A 20,261-nucleotide genomic window follows, 5' to 3' on the forward strand; every position below is an offset into this window, starting at 1 on the left:
CAGGGTTAGGACATTGCGGATACACACACAGGACAAAATCTGACAGGAAGCAGTCACCACCCCTTCCCGTATTTTCAGCTCCTAGCTGCCATCTAATGCAGTTTAGATAATAGCATTCAGCAGCAACGGCGCTTGCAATGCTTAGCTTAAAAGGACAACTAAAGCGAGAGGAGTATGGAGGCTGCCATATTTATTTCCTTTTAAATATTACCAGTTGCCTGGCAGCCACGCTGGTCTGTTTGGCTGCAGCAGTGTCTGAATCACAACAGAAACAAGCATGCAGCTAATCTTGTCAGATCTGACAATGTCAGAAACACCTGATCTGCTGCATGCTTGTTCAGGGTCTGTGGCTAAAAGTATTAGAGGATCAGCAGGGCTGGCAGGCAACTGGCATTGCTTAAAAGGAATTAAATATGGCAGCCTCCATAGCACTCTTAATGCTGGTTTACTGCTTCTTAAAGTAAACGTGTCATGAGGGGAACAAGAGGGTTTATACTTACCTGTGGCTTCTTCCAGCCCCTGGAGCTTCCTCCATGACAGTCCGATCCCCTCCGTTCTCCCGCTGTCAGCCCCGATAGTCACCGACTATTCACAGATTGCACTCCCGTGGCTGGGAGCATTCTGCACCTATGCAGTAAAAGCTTGCAACTGCGCAGGCTTAGTATATGCTCCTGGCCACAGGCGTGCTACCAAGGAGGTGCACAGCCAGGAGTAGTAGTCCCTGACTGGCTCAGCAGGGTACTTTACTGGAACAGACTGTGGGAGAATAGAAGGGACCAGAATAGACACCCAGGAGCTGATGGACTATAGGGGGCTGGAAAAAGCCCCAGGTAAGTATAAATCTTCTCCCCCACTTCTCTCAGGTACACTTTAAGTGTGCTAATATAACTTAAAATTAAACTGTGATCAGTAATGCATTGTATTTGTATAGTGGATTTTACTTCGGTTCTAAAATAGAAGCCTAACCACTGGCATTTTACATTAAAAAAAAGCCACTTCAAACTAAAGCAGTGAAATATAAGCTGCACCATAGATCCTCAAAAAAACTCCTGCTGCCTTATGATGGGGTATAAATCAAGCAGGTAGGTGTGGCTTCAGCTGGCAGACCAATCACTTGACCTGGGCTGACTGTGTGAGGAAGCAGCTGGTTGATGCTGAATAGGGATGGTCAATGATAATTCTTAGAAAGGGAAAATATTAAGCAGCTTGGAAATAAATCAGAAGCTGCCTAGGTTTACATAAAATGAGAATGCGATTTGCATAAACTTTAAATTATTAGCACCTGCGCTAACCACGCCCAGTAGGGCCGATAGCCATTAGAGAGTGTTATGGACTGTTCCGTATATTCTGTACAGTGCTACATAAAAGGCAGACGTGAATAATAAACGTGACATACCATCCATCGCTGTCTGCGGCATTCACATTCACCCCAAACTGTACCAGGAACTTGACGATCTCGGTGTGGCCGGCACACACGGCATTGTGCAGCGCTGTGATCCCCTCATCGTTGGGCTCGCTGGGGTCCTCTACCTGCAAATAGCCACAGAAACAGGCAGTGTTACTTTCCACCCAGCCAGGCTGAAAACCAGTAGTGTGTTGTGATTGGCTGCCAGCATCCCCTTGAGGTGTAGCTAGTGGGTGGTGGTCCCAGGCAGCGTGAGCGCTTGGGACTCCATTTGTACTGTTCTCCTCCGCTTGAAAGATTAAGAAAATTGCAAGAAATTATAGTAACACATACTAGTTAACGTTAAAAATACCCAGAATGCTCCTCCGTTTACTTCAAGGTTTCTAAAACACGCACGAACCAAAAAGGTAAAAACTATTGCTTGCTGTTCTTTTAATGAAATGACACCATCATTCTACAGGTAGGAGGGATCCTCACATCTGCGGGGATGCTGGCTCGGCATATGCACCATTTGGTAAGGAACACTTTCAGTAACAGCTGACAGCAGTGCAAAGTGGTTTTCCCCCAATTTAGATTCCTACTTAGCAGTGACCACTGATATTCATATTTAACACTGATGCGGAGCATTTCTTGCTACTAATGTGTGAAAACTGATATTGGAACTAGAAAACCATCCAACTGCTTTAAGACAAATTCACAAACAGACACACAGACGACATAACGAAGCTGTCCAGAATCTGAAGTGAGGCCTGTCTGTGTTGTTATTGGCAGCCAATAAGCTGCCTTGTGACATACAGTAACTACTTAACTCTGCAAACTGTATGGTGTTATGCAGGCAAGTACAGCAGAGGTCTATGGCACGCTGCACTGTGCTCCCTACAGCCAGAGCCAATATGCTACACACTGAGTCTATGGCTCCATTCCCAGCACTATTAGCATATGCACAATAAAACTCATCCGTCAAAACTTGTGCCAACTGCAAACTTCATTTATCACCACAAAAACAAAAAAAAGGGAGGACAAGGACGTCTTCCAGCTACCAGAAATATTGAGGAACACAAACAAGGGGGGGTGTTAAAGAAGAGGGAGAAGGGAGGGCGCTGTGTCCTTTTCCCGCCCTATGTTTCTATGCCAGTACAGGGAGCTGGACCTATCTTGTGTAATGCTGAGTAGACAGAGTGAGGCATGATGGGAAGTGGGCGGCACAGCAAAGTTTGAAACAGGCCAAAGGTCATAATAACTGATACAATATAAATGCCAGCATGCTTTGGCAGTCAACTGAACCCGATGCTGTCCAGGAGATTCTAACTGCAGCTAGGAAACGGCTGGTGGGCCTCATATTTCATTGCGATCCACCACGGCGGCTACATGCCAAGTTTTGGCTGAGCGGAAACTGTACGGCAGACTGAGGTCTACAAAAAAAAAACGCAGACTGTTACAGCTGTGAACCACATGATCACATCTTGAAGTTAAAAAAAAAAACCAGTTGTGGATGTCATAAAACAGACAGCTGTTTCGAAGACATACAGATCCTCTTCATCAGTGTAACAACATATGTAACAACATATGATCTATGTTACACTGATGAAAAGGACCAATAGTCACTGAACTTTAACCCTTTAGCAGCTTTTTTTTTTTTTTTTTTTTTTTTTTTTTAGAGGTTTGCAAATGCTCCAGGCTGATTTAAGCAATTTTTTATTTATTTGTTACATTTACTTGCTACCAATTAGTACTGCTTTAATGTGTATTTATGGCCACTTGTCACTAGGGGGCAGTGTGAGACAATAACAACGGACTTCTGCTTTCAGTTTCTATATTTTCTGCTAGCAGAGAGACATCAAAGCATTCCAAGAATTTACAGCACAACGAGTTCTGCCGGCTGAGGTCAAAAGCAGTGCACTTATCTCAAACGAGATAAGCTGCTAATGGCTTATAGGATTTTGCAGACTCGCTCTTGTACTTTGGACAGCTGAGGAAGTAGTACCAGCTTCCTTTGGGTGATCACACTCCATCCAGCTAAAGGCCTGTGCGAATCCTGCTACATAACGACCCTGGCATGTCTTTAAAGAGAAACTCCAACCAAGAATTTAACTTTATCCCAATCAGTAGCTGATACCCCCTTTTACATGAGAAATCTATTGCTTTTCACAGACCATCAGGGGGCGCTGTATGACTGATATTGTGGTGAAACCCCTCCCACAAGAAGCTCTGAGTACCGCGGTACTTTTGACAGTTTGCCACAATGTAACAAGGTTCACAGACAGGAAATAGCGGTTTACAGCTGTCTCCAACAGCCAAAACAGCTAGCAGCAGCTACATAACCTGCCCACAGTAAAAATGTCACCATGTAATAAATGTCAGAATGTAAATCGGGGAAAGATTTTAAAATGAGCAAACACTGACTAAATCATTTATACATAATTATTGTAAAAATGAAGCACTTTTTTAATTACACTATTTTCACTGGAGTTCCTCTTTAAGTTACACACGTGTCATTTTAAACATGGCTGAACTGACAAATTGTATTATTACATATTGTGTAAAAGAACACACATATACATGGCCAGTGAGGTGCAGGTCTGAGAAGAGGAGGCAGAACGTACCTCGTAGATTATCCTCTGGACCAGATCGTACTCTCCCTCTAATGAAGAGTCCAGGAGCAGAGCCAGGGGGTTGAATCGGACTCGCATACCGTGTGCGATCCTCTCCGAGCCGTTCTTCCGCAGGTTGGTCCTCTTCCCCTGGAGAGAGAGCAGTGCTGATCAGGTAGGTACACATACAATAACAATAGCTGCAACAAAGTAAAGAGTCAGCCCCAGAGATGGATTAAGATGTAATGGGGGCCCTGGGTAAGCTTGAAGATTTGGGCCTCCTTGTGGTCTTTTTGGTAAGCTGAAGTGGAGAGAGAGGTCAGAGAAGGTGGCTGTGGGGCCCCTTGACATCCACTAGGCCCCAGGCACCAGCCTAGGTTGCTTGGTGGATGATCCTGCTCTCGTCAGCACTATCAATAAACTGACTTCAAAAGGCACCTGAGTGAATGTAAATATAGATAATTATTATTATGCAATACTCTAATACGGAGTATTGAAAGATTATCACGCCACTCCAGGTGGGCTTTGTTTGTTGAATTGGACCAGTGCTGCTGCATTTCATTAGTCCATTTCTAAGCTGCATAAAAAATTAACCAAAATATCTGTATTGGCTATCATTCATAAAGCATTTCTGCATGCGGAAATGCTTAAAACAGCTGACTTTACACTTTACACTCAGCAAATTCGGCATTCATAAAGGCTCTTTCCGCATGAAAAGCTGACATTACCGAGCAGAGCGATAAATCACCGCCTTGTGCGGTGATTTTCGTAACAAATGTAACAACATGTTGATTCATAAAGAATTACGCAAGCGGTATGAGGACGGGAAATACCTCTCCCTCTGATGTGGCGATAACAATGTTAAGTTAATGTAGAGACAGACCTCCCAGGCAGCTGCAGTAGAGCGGAACACGGAGAAATGTATCAACTCCGCAGCTTCCTGTGCTTCTGCAAGCCTACCGCCTGCCTACCGCCAGCCTAGTTCTGGGAACCTCCGCACTGCTATTGCAACTGGATACATTTTTATGAATAAGCAGCCAGAAGTCTAAAACACCGACAGCTGTGTTTTCCCGCACAGATTCTCTTTACCGACAACACGTTTATGAATGATAGCCAATGTGTCAGAATTATTAGCATCTCACCTATCATCTCTGCTAACGGCAACCAAAGCAGTCGTGTTCACTAGTCCAAATTGGGCATCTCTAGAGATCTGAACTTTTCATACAGAAAAACCCCTTTGTGTAGCTGTGCCTGCTGCAGCTGTGCGACTATCAATGCACACGTATGACCTCCTCAGCCTGTTTTCTCCCCGTTACCGGAGATGAAATCTTAGTCGGCCCGAACTCTTTCACAGCACTCAATGAAAAGTCTTTATTCCACATACAGTTGCTGAAGAAATTCACTCCGTGTTCAGTATATGTTTAGCCAGATTAAACTGCCTAATTAGTTCTTATCAGTAGCTGTGAATAGACTGCAGAAGCAGTGCTCCCTGGAAGATGAAGCCAAGTTAAAACTACAGGTTTTTTTTTTTTTAGACTTTCCATAAATTGTAATGACAATTGTTTTCCTCCATAAAGGTTATCATGCTGTGGGTAATCTAGAACAGAGAGGAAGTTCTGAGTTTAATTCCACTTTAAAAATGCCCAGAGAGGAGAGGAATAAAACTGTACAGCAGTGACAAAAAAAATCCGGCCTACGAAGAAGATATTCAATCCACTACTTTGCATTTATTCCCTGTTCGTTTGCTAATTTTGGACTTATTGCTTTAGCTTATTCAGTGCAGCTATCCTTTAAAGTGAACCTGCAGTGAAAATAGACTTATGATTGTATATGTAGTATGGATGATAAATAGAATATTAGCAATACAAAAAAAAAAAATAAAGTGTCAGATTGTTTTGTTCAGTTTCATAGCTTAATTTTTAAAGTGAACCAGAGATGAAGCACCCTCATGTATTTTACCATATAGATCAGTGGGAACATTAGAGAAAACACCTACCCTGCTCTCGGTCTCATCCTTCACTGCTCAGCCTGCTTGTTTTCAGCCCTGATAAAATCCCGACTGAGCATTCAGTCTGGCTTTGCTATACTGACTCAGCTATAATGATTCCTGAGCAGAGCCACCAGGGGGCAGGCTTGGGCTTGAAAAGACATGAGAGAAAACAGACTGAGCTATAAATATTCCTGAGCAAAGCCAGACTGAATGCTCAGTCGGGGATTTTATCAGGGCTGATTAGAAGCAAGCTGAGCAGTGCAGAATGAAACAGAAAGCAAGGTAGGTGTTTTCTCTAATGTTCACACTGATATATATGGTAAAATATATGAGGGTGCTTTGTCTCTGGTTCCCTTTAAGATTGCATCAGGCTGTCACAGTTGCAGTTTAGAATCCACACTGAAAAAAGAAGCAGAATCAATGAACGTTTGAACAATCCTGCAGCAAAACCTCATAATGGGGTTGATTAACAAAACGCCGGTAACAATGCACAACGTGCGGCAAGGTTACCTGCCTGTAGTGAAAATAGTAACACTTATTGCATCAGAAGTGCAATGAGTTACCATAGCAACATACGTAAACAGTTTGCACGCACATTGCTATGGTAACGCTCATCGCTCTATTGACTTAACAATTAATATTCCGTACAGGCCTTTTGTGAATCAACCCCTATCTTCCCTCTCCTTAACAGATATCAGCCTTTTAACTTATGTAAACTGGACCGAATTCACTTTCCACAAGCTCAGAGGAGCTCATTTGCATATAAAAAACGCACTTTTTTATGCGGTTGCTGTGCTGAAAAACAGAAAGAAGCTTTCTTAGTTGGGCTAGTACCATTTGTGTATAAGTTTATCTCATCAGGTCACTTCAGGAATGCTTTAAAGCTCACCAACAAAGGAAGCGGCACAATCCAACCAAAATTAAATATGGAAGCTGAAACCATCATGTTTTTGTAGTTAGGTTACCATGTGGTACTTACAGGAGGGAGAGAAAACTGTCCAGTGATCTCTGGAGGTCGCATGTTAATGTCCTCCACTAAGTTTTCTGGGTCTCCTCCGATGGGGTATGGGGGTGGTGGGTACGGAGGATATTCCTCCACGTAGGTATCGACGGGCTGAACCGTTGTCTGGGTCACCTCCACCTCTGCTTCTGAAGGCAGATCTGGGAAGGGAATTCCCTCGGGAACAATGTCTGGGCCTAGTTCGGGTGAAGGAGGCTCTATGTCTTCCAAGAACATAGGAACATTATCCTCTGGTTCAGAAACGTCTATAACATGGAGAGTGGAAGTGTCTTCCGCGGGGGGTTCGGGCTCAGGCTCTGCAACAACCAGCAAAGCTTGGTTCTCTGAGGAGCCTTCAGAGATCGAGGTCACAGTTGTGGGTTTGGGGGTGGAGATGGTCTCCATTGCAGCCAGGGTAGTCCTCTGATACAGAAGTTTTTGAATGTTTGGCCCGTTGGGTCCTTCTGGCTCTGTGATGGAGCTGCGCTTCTTTAGAGGCCTAGGAGCATTGTACAGCTTCTTTCGTAGAGCTTCCAGGTCTGCATCGCTCTGATTACGGTAATGATTGGATAAGAACGGGAGAAGTTTGGTAGGACTGAGCGGACGGGGTATCCTTTCTGTCTCCTGTGTTTCGCTGGTAGAGGGTGGGACTTCTGAATCTGGCTCTGGGCTGCCGGATTTGGCCTGCCCATCTACGAAGGACCCGTCTGGATGTAGAGCGCCATTCTGCTGGTTCTGAGAGATGGAGCCGCCAATGACTGGTTTGCCATACACTGAAAATAAAAAGAGAAAAAGTATTATTCAAAGGTAATGCTAAACAGTGATATTTGAAGACCTGAGTACTTCCGTGGCTTTGCGAGGAGACCCGAAGACGCAGCTGGAAGGAGATTTCAATTGGGAGTGGAGGTGGAACAAAGAGGAGACAGAGAGGAACAGGAAAGCTCTAAGGCAAGTGTGTCAAACTAAAATACAAAGTGGGCCAAAATTCAACACGGAGACCACGTTGCAGGCCAACCTCAATGTCTAGTGGCTGCCTTCCTCCCCCTTATAAGTTCCCTGTTGTTCAATGGCTTCCCTCTCTTCCCTAAACAGTTTTCTGGGGTCTAATGCTCCCCCCATAAAGTTCCCTGGTGTCTAGTGGCCCTCCTCCCTCGGCTATAAAGTTTCCTGGTGTCAAGTGGTCATACCTCCCCTATATAGTTCCCTGGTGTCTAGTGGTCCTCCTTTCCACTCCTATACAGTTCCCTGGTGTCTAGTGGTCCTCCCTTCCTCTACTATACAGTTCCCTGGTGTCCAGTGGTCCTCCCTCTCCCTTATAAAACTTGGTGGTGGACTGTCCCCTCCCTCCCTAAAACTTCCCTGGTGGTTTGTGGTCCCCCCGTCCTGTGCTTCCCCCCACCCAGCAGTATAAAAGGCAGAGTATTGGGCGGCGTAAGGTGTGCATCTCGCCTCTCAAGCCTGCAGCGCTGTGAATCCCTCTGTCACTGATACTCTGCACTTTAGGCTACAACTTGGGGGGGGGGGGGGGGGGGGCGGCACTACACAACGGACGTGGGAGGTGTGGAGATGGCACCAGACACTGGACATGGGAGGTGTGGGCCAAACATAATGGAAAGTGGGTAAGCCACTTGCGGGCCAAAATTGATGGCTCTTTGGGCCAGATTTGGCCCATGGACCAGAAATTGACATGTATGCTCCAAGGGATCCTTCCTACTTCTTAGGGGAGTATGTAACTTTTTTTTTTGTGCTAGTGCTAGCTGCGCATTTCAAAAAAAAATTTTCTCATCGGCCCACTAGGGCCTGAGCGGTGACCTCCAGCGTCTCTGGATGAGCTCAGGTCGTCCAGAACGCTAGGGAGGTTAAGCCTCGTTTCTAAGGCACATCGTGAAAATCCCCAGTTTTGCTCAAAATTATTACCACAAGCAGAATCCTTACCGCTGGAAAACTGTGGCCGGGTCTGTGCTCTGCTGAGTGCGCTTTGAACACTGTAGTTTTTGCCAGGAGCTTGTTGCTGTGTATACATGGAATATATGGAGCTAGCGGCCACCATCTGAGGTTTGCGGAATGGAGGCATTGGCGGATCTTTGGCTGGCTGCGGGGTGAATGGACGGACTGCTACCGCAGGAGGAGGATTATCGATCTTGGCGGGAGGTGGGAGGTCCTGGCTGGGAGGCATGGGGACCCTCTGCTGCTGGGTGGATACTTTATTTTTGTTTACAACAGATAATGTAGGTGGCTTAGGTGCTGCTCCTTCTGTCTTTGTATCGGCTGGCGCAGGCTGCGGAGGTGGACTGTAGTAAGGCAGGTTGATCTGTTTGGGTTTGGAAGGAACCGGGGGTGGGACCTTAGGCATGTTTTTATTGACAGTCTATAAAGAAAAAAAAAGAAATGTATTAATTAAAAACAGGAGTAAAGAAGGCAGTTTTGCATTTAGTAAGGTCACTGCAGTAATATTAGGAGTATAAAAATGCAATTTTGTACTTAGTCCATTGAAAACACATCTACTATATGGACTGTGGAGCCATAAGTGACCCCTCTCTGCGATCATGCTTCAGTAGCCTGTGATGAGGTCAAGGAAACTACTTGATGTATATTTTTTCAAAATGCCATGTGACCAATGTCACTTGTGTGTGCTGACTTTTATCTGGCGTGTGTACAGACCTTAAAGCATAAATTGCTCTAAAACCAAATTGTGATCCATAAAAAAAGCATTTATTATTGCATTAGCAACTTGATTTAAAGTTGAGCAATCAGTGATTAAATCTTAAAATGGAGTCCAAGAAGCTTTAAGTTTTGCTCAAAGTGTCCACTAAAGCGAAAAAAGTAAGCAGTTAAAGGGAAGGTTCAAGCAAAATAAAAAAATGAGTTTCACTTACCTGGGGCTTCTACCAGCCCCATGCAGCCATCCTGTGCCCTCGCAGTCACTCACTGCTGCTCCAGTCCCCCGCTGGCAGCTTGCCGACCTCGGCGGGACGCATTGCGTACATTTTTACGCATTCCCGCTAGTGCAGGAACATTAACACATACATTTTTACGCGTTACTGGTTCAATGCGTCCCCCCCTCTGCACAGGCGCTTGAGGATGGGCTAGGAGGAAGTGTCTGTACTTTCTCCTCTCTGCCCGTCATCACCAGGGTTGGATTTAAGGCAAGGCCAAATAGGCCATGGCCTAGGGCACCACTGGATCAAGGGCGGGTGGGCAGCAGGCTATACTGGGGTGGAGGGCAGGAAGGGTCACCTGGCTACCTATACTGGAGGGAGAGAGGGTCATTAGGCTATCTATACGTAAGGGGGAGTGTCATCTGGCTTCTTATACTAAAGGTAAGAGGGGAAGGGTCATCAGTTTACCTATACAAGAGGGAAGGGGGGGGGGGGGGAAATCATCAGGCTATCAAAACTAGAGGAGTGGGGGAAGGGTCATCTGGATTCTTATACTAGAGGGAAGGGTCATCTGGCTGCCTATATTGAAGGCAGGCGGCTGCTGACAGTGGCCTTGGGTGGTAAAGAGTACAAATCCGGCCCTGGTCATCACTAACTCCCCCTGCACTCACGGCTATTCGTTCCTATTTACACAGCGCACTGCGGAGCTGCGCTATGTGCGGTCTTGAGATAATTTAGCTCAGAACGATAGTGTACTAATAGCTACTTGGTACACTATTGTTCTGAGCTAAATTACCCCAAGACCGCACACAGCGCAGCTCCGCATCGCATATGTAAATAGGAACGAATAGCAGGTACTTTAAGTTAAAATGCTAAGGCCTCGCTCTGACTATCCGCGCTGCCGTCCGCATTTTGGCAGCGCGTATAGTGTGCGACACGCAAGAACGGTAGAAGGGCATAGACAGCCCTTCTACCGTTCCCATCATATGCGCTGCGTGGCAGCACGATTTTTGTGAATCGCAGCGCAGATCCCATTCATTGTAAAGAATGGGATCTGCAGCGCAGCACATAGTAGCGCAGATGGCGTGCGATCGGACGCGTTGCGTTCCGATCACACAGCCATCTGCGCTAAATGATGTGAACGAGGCCTAATAGTGTGAACTGAGCCATAGGAAAACATGGACATTACTTTAAAAATCAGTTGTCCTTTCAGTTATAACTGAAAGCAACTGATGTAGTTTAAATTGACCCAAACTGCCAAAATAGTGAGCAGGTGAGTAGGGAGGCTGGCATCTTACTATTTTGGCAGTTAAACTGCTGATCAGGAAAAGCTTCTTTTGAAAACAAAGTCCTGAGAGTCCCCCCCTTGAGTAGCGGGACTAGTCCAAAACTTGTCTGTTCTGTCAGATTTTAACTGCCTACTTTTTTTCGTTAGAGTGGTCCTTTAAGGATTGATCTATTCCTTGTCCCTGGCGAGAGGTCCAGCCCATCTGGCCACAGCTCTGGGAGTGAAATGCAAACAGTTTTGATGGATGAGCTCTCCTTGATTGCATTCCAATCTTTCCCAGAGCTTGTGTGACCAGGGATGGAAGGACACCAAGTTCTATTGGTCAGGTTCTGATCAGGGTCACCTAGTATCTCGCCAAGCAGAGCGATCACACAAACGACTGAACCTGAATATCAGATGAGGAGGAGGGTTGCTGAGTGAGAAGAGTGACTACATGGGATCTGGCAGTAAGAAATATGCAGGTTTATTCTTCCCCCATCTCCCCGAATTCCACTATAAATTTCAGGTTAGTTATATGTGAGAGTAAAGTACCTGGCCATCTCTCAGGAGATCTTCACTGCTTTGATTTTTTCTTAAAGGCCCAAAGTTAGGAGCTCCAGGTGGTGGCTGGACAGAGTCAAACATGGAGTTAGGTCGGATCTTCTTATCCTTGTCCCGTGCTGAGGCCTCTGCGTCTGCAGAAAGAAGAGGACACCTAATTAGGTCAAGAACTCTTTAAAACCTTTACATTCAGTTTGACTTAAAAAAAAAAAAAAAAAAAAAAAAAAAAAAAAACATTCCTTGATGGTCCAATTTACCAAATCCAGGCCTAAACTTGTTCTATACCTCAGAGGGGCTGATTCACTTCAAGACTGAAGATGACACAATTTACTGCACAGCGCCAGTATGCACTACAATAATTGGGCATCCATATCACACCCACACCAGTTCTATAGCTCAGTGCCCAGAGTTCAGCATAAACATGAGATTCTCTGCACATCATGTGGGTGTTGGAAGTGACCATGGCTACTCCTGAATGCACTTACCAGGTAACACTAAGGGCTAGTTTACAGTGCCTCAGTTGTGTTGCATAAAAAGTCTGCATGTCAGCTCACTGCCCATACAGTTCTATGGGCCAGTGCACACGCATTAGCCTGGACTTGCGCAGCGTGGACTTGCTCGTCTTTAGAAATATTCAGAAATGCAGCTACTTCTGAAGCCTTGACAAGGACTTCCGAAGGCGTATTGGATCAAGCTAATCAGAGAATATTACCAGGGCCTGGTGGTGGAACAAGGGGATGAAGAGAGGACCAGGAAGGCTCTGTGGGATCCGTCACCATAGGTGAATATCTAACTATTTATTTAGGTGTATGGATAGATTTAGATTCACTGCGCTCTTCCGTTTCTGTAAAAACAATCTAATATAGTGTGAACCTGTTTAGCAACAATACATCACACCACCCAACAATTGTGCTAGTGAGAGACGTGTATTCACTCCGTGGTTCCCACCACCTCTAATACAAGAGCGGCTCACCAGATTTTGCCCACCAAATTATAGGTGGAATCCTCACTTAATATGTGGACCTCTTGGTAACATCAGTAATCCACATCCATCATAGGGTAAAAAAGGCCTTTAATCTTCACTAAAACAAAATAAAAAAACTTTCATAGCGCAACACATCTGCTACATAAAATATCACACTGCGCTCCTCGCGCCCTCCATAAACTTACAAACTCCAAAAGAATAATGTAGCGTATCACAGCGCCAAGGCTGTAGAGTTCAATCAGTGTCGGTATTTGACCTGTTGCTAAACAGGTTCACACTATATTAGATTGTTTTTACAGAAACGGAAGAGCGCAGTGAATCTAAATCTATCCATATACCCAAGAGGAATTAACACAGCGCACTCCAGTATTTGATTGGACTCAAAACGTGGTGGACTTATATATATGAATGAATTTTAAAGTTAAAGTTTACAGTTTTTTAGTATAAATTGTAGGTGCTATAGTAGAGGTGGGCGCAGCATTTGTTTGATATTTTATTTATTTAGGTGGCTTCTGTTTCACTTTAAAGGACATCCGAGGTGACATGTGAGATGATGAGATAGAAGTGTATGTACAGTGCCAAGCACACAAATAACTATGCTGTGTTCCTTTATTTCTGTGTCTGAAATAGTTAAAAATCAGGTATGCAAGTACCAGTTTCTACCCGGGTCGGACTGGGTCAGACTACAGTGTAACCCTCACTGATAAATAATTGCAGCCATAAAACACTTTCCTGGCAGTAAATGCCTTCGGAGAGCATGAAAGACATAAAAAGGGTCAATAGTTCATAGATTTTAGCTCTGGCATACTTCAATGAATGTATCATTGAGAAGAGATCATGAAACGGTGAAAACTTAAATGTAGACTTAAATATAAAATAAAATTGTGGGATAACTAAAAAATAACATTTTAGGAGGAGGATAGATACAATGGTTTATCTAATTAGTTTATTTTCACCTCGGATGTCCTTAAAAGTGCACTGAGCACCCATCAAACTTTTTTTTTCCTTTTTACAATGAACCTCCGCGTAAGGGAGGTTCATAACGCAATATGGCGTAGAGGGGGCGGGAGTTGCTTACCTAGGGGGGTGGGGGTTCTGCTTCTGTAATCCCCCATCCATGTTCAATGAGCAATCATCATCTGCAGCGGCCGCAGTTCAAAGATTAGGCATTTGGAGGTTGCCCCTGGGTGCAATGCATGCTGGGATCTGTAGTAAATAGATGTGAGTACATCTCCTGGCATGCATAGCAGCATGCATCCCCCAGCATGCATTGCGGTTAAGAGAAACCTCCAAACGCAGAATCTTTGACCTGCGGCCGCTGGGGGTGATGGCGCACTCTACATGGACCCACCGTCACCCCCAGCGGCCGCAGGTCAAAAGAGTATCTTTCCCTGTTAAGGTATGGCGTTCCTAACCCCCAACAGCATGCGGCCTTATGAAGCTCCCTTATGAGTAGGTGCACTGCGATTATAAAGTTTGATGAGTGTTCGATGCCCTTTAAAAGGCAGTTGTGCTACAGGTAGATATTGTGCATGTGTCAGTGTTGCTCAGCTTCAGGGACAGGCGAATGCCCACTGCTTAGCATATGGATGTAACATCTGCCTGTCCTCAGCCACAATAACATTCTGCAGGGTAAATTACATATTGAAAGAAGATGTGTGTAAAGATGAGTGCCAGACATTGATGTGCAGAAATAGCAAAGACCCGCCTCCCCCCCATTGCTGCTGTTCTCGCTCACCTGGTCCGGTGCTGCCCGCAGAGCCCTTTGCCGTGCCTTGACTGTTGCCATTAACAGCGCTCCAATCGGTGCCAGCCTGCTGGAGTTTGATGCTGTGGACCCCGGTGCCTGGAGAAGAGAATCAGACATCACACACAATGAACACACAGTGCTCAGCCACAGCACAACATGCTCATTATTCCCTTCTCATCCACACACAGCACATTACACTGACATCTCAGGGGCACGGAGACTACACAGGGGGCTTAATGAAGCCAATTCAGCTGCAGGAAAGTAAAGTGTTAAAGGAGAGATGGAGGAAGAGAGAACTCACAAGAGTGCAAGCAAGCATGGAGCAGAGAGAGAAGAAGAAAGGGGGGGGGGGGGGGGGGGGGAGAGCAAGAGAGCGAGAGAGGGAGAGCGAGAGAGAGAGAGCGAGAGAGAGAGAGCGAGCGAGAGAGAGCGAGAGAGAGCGAGAGAGAGAGAGCAAGCGAGAGCGAGAGAGAGCGAGCGAGCGCGAGAGAGCGAGCGAGCGAGATAGAGCGCGAGAGAGAGAGCGCGAGAGAGAGAGAGAGAGTGCGAGAGAGAGCGCGAGAGAGAGCGCGAGAGAGCGCGAGAGAGCGCGAGAGAAAGAGCGAGAGAGAGAGCGCGAGAGAGAGAGCGAGAGCAAAAAAGAGAGAGAGCGAGAGAGAGAGCACGAGAGAGAGAGCACGAGAGAGAGAGCACGAGAGAGAGAGCACGAGAGAGAGAGCACGAGAGAGAGAGCACGAGAGAGAGAGCACGAGAGAGAGAGCACGAGAGAGAGAGCACGAGAGAGAGAGCACGAGAGAGAGAGCACGAGAGAGAGAGCACGAGAGAGAGAGTGAGAGAGAGAGCGCGAGAGATCTCAAAGGCATGCAGGTGTGAGAGCAAACAGAGAAGAGAAAGAGTAGAGAAAGGAGAGAGCCTGAGAGAAAGTGTTCTCAAAAGCATGCAAGTGTGAGAGCAAGCATGGGCAGAGAGATGAGACAGAGCACAGTGAGAAGAGCGAGAGCATGCATAGAGAGAGAAGAGCGAGCAGAGACAAGAGCAAGCAAGCAGAGACAAGAGAGAGAGCCTCTGCAAGGGAGCAGAGAGACGAGAGAGAGCAAGAAGAGACAAGAGAGTGCGAGCAAAGAGAAGAGAGCACGGAAAGAGAAAGATTGAGCTGAAAGAAGAGAGAAAAAGCAAAAGAAAAGCAAGATGGAGGTTAGAGAAAAGAAAGGATAGGAAAGAAGAGTGGAGCAAGCACAGAGAAGAGAGCAAAGAAGAATAAGAGTCTAAGCATGGACAAGAGAAGAAAGGGTGTGAACAGGCATGGTCAATGAAACAATTGTGAGTTAGGCCTCTTTTCCAGGGGAAGTTGAACTGTGTGGTCAGCAAGCAGTGACCAGGCAGCAGGAGGCAGTTGTGAGAGTTTGAGAGGCATTTCGCTGCTTATCAGCTACCAGTGGAACAAAAAAAGAGGCCTGAATGCAGGATTCGGCAAACATGTGCAGCTTGAAAATTGACCAAATTCCACCTTGGCGGGCTTTGATTGGTTTATTTTCAAGCAGCATAAATTTGCATTCAGAGTTTGCATAGCCCTGCATCAACTCAGAACACTTTACATCTCATTAACCATCCCTGGGTAAGAAAGAATAAAAACAGCAGCACAATACATATAATAGAAGACATAAGAGGTTAGTGGTGACATTTACCAGACTGCGCCTTGGCCTGAGCAGTCTTCATGTTGGGCAGGGTCTGTGACTTCAGGGGCACGTCGGGGACTTGCGTGGGGGGCACGGGCCCCTCTGTGTAGGCAGGTTTAACCATCAGCTCGGGCCTGGACGGCATGCGTGGCATGGTGGCAGACTGAATATAAGGGCCGACAGCCGCCACTCTGCTGGATGTGCCCGCTACCTGCTGAGGCAGATTCCCGTCAGATGAAATCTAAATCAAAGAGAGGCGGCAAGCTTCACAAACACGCACAAAGCAACACGGCAAACAATGATGAGGCAGCGGCAGCAGGAGAGGCTCAGGGGAGCTACGGGGGAACAATACTCATAGGGAAAACTACACAATACTTTACATAAAGACATGCTTCATCAGTTTACCAGCAGTGACTTCACATTTGCTTCTCTTCCCCATTTTCATGGTTGTCGTTTATTTACAAATTTGCTGCAAGAATGAAACTATCCTGCAAGCTAAATAGCAGCAAAATCTGACTTTCTGCATTTGCCAGCAAGTGCTCAGGTCCGTCCTTGTTCCCTGTGTATGCAGATGAGTACAGATTGACAGCTGCTGCGATTTATGGAGTGTTTACCATAGTTGTCCTTCAGGCTAGATTCACATATGGTGCGGTGTGATTGTTCTGCGGCAGTATAGCACAGGGGTAGGACAGTCGAAGTGCACCATTCCCCCGTACAGATTACCCTGAGTGTGCCGATAAGGTAAAATGCATAGGTCCGCCCCCGAGCTGTGACATGCTCCGCGTCGGACAGGAAGTACGTCACGGTTTATAGATAATGGCAGTTAGCACTGTTTTTTTTTTTTGTTTTTTTTTTACCGTATCTTCCAGCAGTAAAGAGGATTACCCACAGGCTCTCAGTGGATCAAACAGTTTACAGCACACAGTATATGGCCAGTGGAGGGGAGTAGGATAATGTTTTGGCATATAATGCATGTGGGAATGGCACAAGGGCTTCTGGGATGCAGAGTTGGGAGCTATGAGAGGGGGTGAAGTTGGGACAGCAGCGACTGGAGCTGAATGGGTCTGTGGTTCATGGAGTATGCTGCGGTTGGTTTTGAGAGTAGAGGGTACAGTAGAAGGAGGGGCTAAATAATGGATAAAAGAAAAAATACTAATTTCCATAGCTTTTTATGTCAGTTCACAGCAGAGGAGGCAGGCATTGTATTGTTAATAAAGCGGACCTGAACTCTAAACTTCCTCTCTGCTCTAAAAGATAAGCAACAGAATAATAACCTTTATAGAAAAACATTTCCTTGTTGCGGCTTATAGAGCTCCTCAGAGATGCTGCGGTGTAGTTACTTCCTGGTTTGCTGGGAGCACAGAAAGGGTTCGCCTCCTGTGTTTACATATTAGGTATCAACTCAGCAGACTCAGACAGCTGGAATCTCAAATTACACTTGTAGAGAGGGGAGAATTTGACAGGCTGTTCTCTATAAACACACGCAAGGTGGACACGGTGGATTTCTCTGTGTTTTCCACTTCTCCTGTACAAGAGATCAGGTCTGCTCTAAAGGCATTAATTCCACCTACGGTAAATACCAGTACCTAATAGTAATAATCTGATTTTACTGTATAATGGGCTAACTGCCTACCCTAACCTTCACGGAATACTGACTGCTGCAGCATAGCAGATGCACTTAGGCAACAGCAGTGCCAAATTAAGCGCATGGAAAGATTTTAGAGATCACTTAGAGCAAGAATCCAGCGACAGAAGGAGAAGTGGAGGAGATCAGCACATTTCCCATAACGAGCAGCAGCTTGGAGGGAACGACACAATAACTCTGTAATGGGCTCTGGAGGCTCCATGTTAGAAGGTGAAATGATCTATTTCAAAGACATAACAGCTCAGCAGTCTGCAGGCCTTTCTGTCATTAACATGCAAATGAAGCCAGCAGGCTGACGTGTCCCCGAGCAGACATACAGGTTTGTCAGACTCAGCACAGCGGGGAGGATAATACAAGGTGGATAGCACAACTCTTTCTGTCCTGAATTCAGGTCTTGCCTGTGTAATTGTGGCAGTCATTAGGTTCAGGAGATGCCGCAATATAACTGCAGATTGTGTACAAGACACTTGGAGGAGTGCAAATTGTGGGTATATTTTATGGGCGGCATGGTGGCATAGTGGATACTACTTTTACCTTGCAACAGTAGGATCTCTGGTTCACAGACAGGACACTATCTGCATGGAGTTTGTATGTCCTCCCTGTGTTTGTACAAGTTTCCACTGGGTACTCCAGTTTCCTCCCACAGCCCCCAAAAAAACAAAGAAAGGTTGATCAGTCCCCATCAAAAACTGGAAAATTGGCATTATGCTGAGTACATACTATTTCCTGCCCAATCAATGGGTAACCTCTTTGCGATATACGGTAAATAAATAAATAATAATAATAATAATAATAATAATAATAATAATAATAATAATATGGTAGGACATTAGACTATGGCTATGGTAGATATTAGATTGGGAACGCCTCTGGGGACAGTTAGAGACATGACTATGTGCTATGTAAAGTGCTGCAGAAGATGTCAGTACTACTGGTATATAAATACATAGCAATATGGTAGGTTGTTAGACTATGACTATGGTAGGGATTACATTGTGAGCTCCTCTGAGGACAGTCAGTGACAGGACTATGTACTCTGTAATGTGCTGCAGGAGATGTCAGTGGTATATAAATACCTGTACATAATATGGTAGGTTGTTAGACTATGACTATGGTAGGGATAGGATTGTGAGCTCCTCTGAGGACAGTCAGTGACATGACTATGTGTTATGTAAAGTGCTGCAGAAGATGCCAGAGATGATCTGATGGCTGCTGTTGGGTGATAGACTTTGATGATGAGTGCAGTAGCCCTGTAAGGGAAGCGGTGCTGTGAATAGTCCCCTCCGGCTGCTGTATTGACTTTCTGGGGATGTGAGAAGTGGCCTCGGCGTCTGCAGTGCGGATTCATTCCCTTCATTCATGTGTGCAGCTCTGCCTGGCCTTTTCCATGAAAGCCATTATTCTCTAAGGGGCCTGTTTACAAAGGAGCGAATGTCCGATGCGACCAGGATTAACCTCTCGTTTGCTGCATGGCCACTCCGCAAATTAACATGCTGTGATCAACCCGACACTGTACAGAGCTGATCCAGCAAGCCTGGCCTGGATTTCTCGAAAACTGTCCATTAAAAAGGGGAATTCTACAAAGTGTGACTGGAAATTAAACCGGCAGAACATTGGTAATTTATACTTTTTTTTTGTCCTTTTAAAGTCAGAAATCCTGCAAATCGGTCAGAGACAGAATTAGGAGAACTTTACTGACAGATCCAAAGGTGAGTGTCGCCTTGAGGAACAATAGACTCTGCCTGGGGAAACTTGCTCATCTTTGAAAGCTTTACGAAAGTCCGGTCCCCTGGCAGGTCATTAAAACAGAGAACAAAGCACAGCAACCTTTCAAAATGTCAAAATGATAATAATAATAATAATGGGCAAGTGGGAAATGCCTGGCTGCCCGACTATCAGCCTGTCAGTCGAGCATTGGGGAACGTGTCCCACTATGCTAAACTCGGCCAAGGCTGCCATTAGCAGCCAGAAAAAAAAAACAACACAAATCCAGGCACATCGCCTCACGTTAGGACATTTAAATAAGTTATTAGTGAGGTGCTAAAGGGGGTGTGGCCAGCAAAATGGCATGCGATTGTGCAAAGGGTTAAATCTCTGCCATTAACAGCCACCTCAACCAAGAATTGAGCGTGTGTACTGAGCTCATTCAGAGGTCCAGAACACCGGATCTTTAAAGAAAGTCATGCTCTTCTGCACGTGCAGCCGCCCCCATCGCGCTCCTGCTGCTAGAAGGGTTCTGCCGCTATGCAGTAGTACTGCTCAAGCAGAACGCTCCCAGCCATGGGAGTGTGACGTAGTTCTGACCATGGGACAACTAGTGTCCGAGGAGCACAGAAAGGGATCCCCCACAGGCCCACATGGGGCTGAAAGAAGCCACAGGTATGAATAAATACGGCAGTAGTTACCATCCTTTATCAGGATTAGCATAGCGTCCCTTGCTTCTGTGCATTAGAGGCAGGATCAATAGATTCAAATCAGAATAATGCTGAAATAAGCAGTGAGGCATCACTGG

General features: G+C 45.7%; 1 protein-coding gene across 3 annotated transcripts in view; it reads right to left on the reverse strand.

Annotated features, from left to right (window-relative positions):
- TP53BP2 (tumor protein p53 binding protein 2) overlaps positions 1–20,261 on the reverse strand; it is a 101,894-nt gene that overhangs the window by 17,941 nt on the left and 63,692 nt on the right. For all 3 annotated transcript variants that reach the window (XM_068232844.1, XM_068232845.1, XM_068232846.1), the window contains 7 exons: positions 16,114–16,345; positions 14,417–14,524; positions 11,685–11,827; positions 8,922–9,354; positions 6,966–7,759; positions 4,009–4,146; positions 1,397–1,530 (listed from right to left, as the gene is read on the reverse strand). In XM_068232844.1, coding sequence (XP_068088945.1) covers positions 1,397–1,530; positions 4,009–4,146; positions 6,966–7,759; positions 8,922–9,354; positions 11,685–11,827; positions 14,417–14,524; positions 16,114–16,345 — 1,982 coding nt within the window. The remainder of the gene's footprint in view (positions 1–1,396; positions 1,531–4,008; positions 4,147–6,965; positions 7,760–8,921; positions 9,355–11,684; positions 11,828–14,416; positions 14,525–16,113; positions 16,346–20,261) is intronic.

The sequence above is a fragment of the Hyperolius riggenbachi genome, chromosome 4 (genome assembly GCF_040937935.1).
Source record: "Hyperolius riggenbachi isolate aHypRig1 chromosome 4, aHypRig1.pri, whole genome shotgun sequence".
NCBI classification, from domain to species: Eukaryota; Metazoa; Chordata; class Amphibia; order Anura; family Hyperoliidae; genus Hyperolius; species Hyperolius riggenbachi.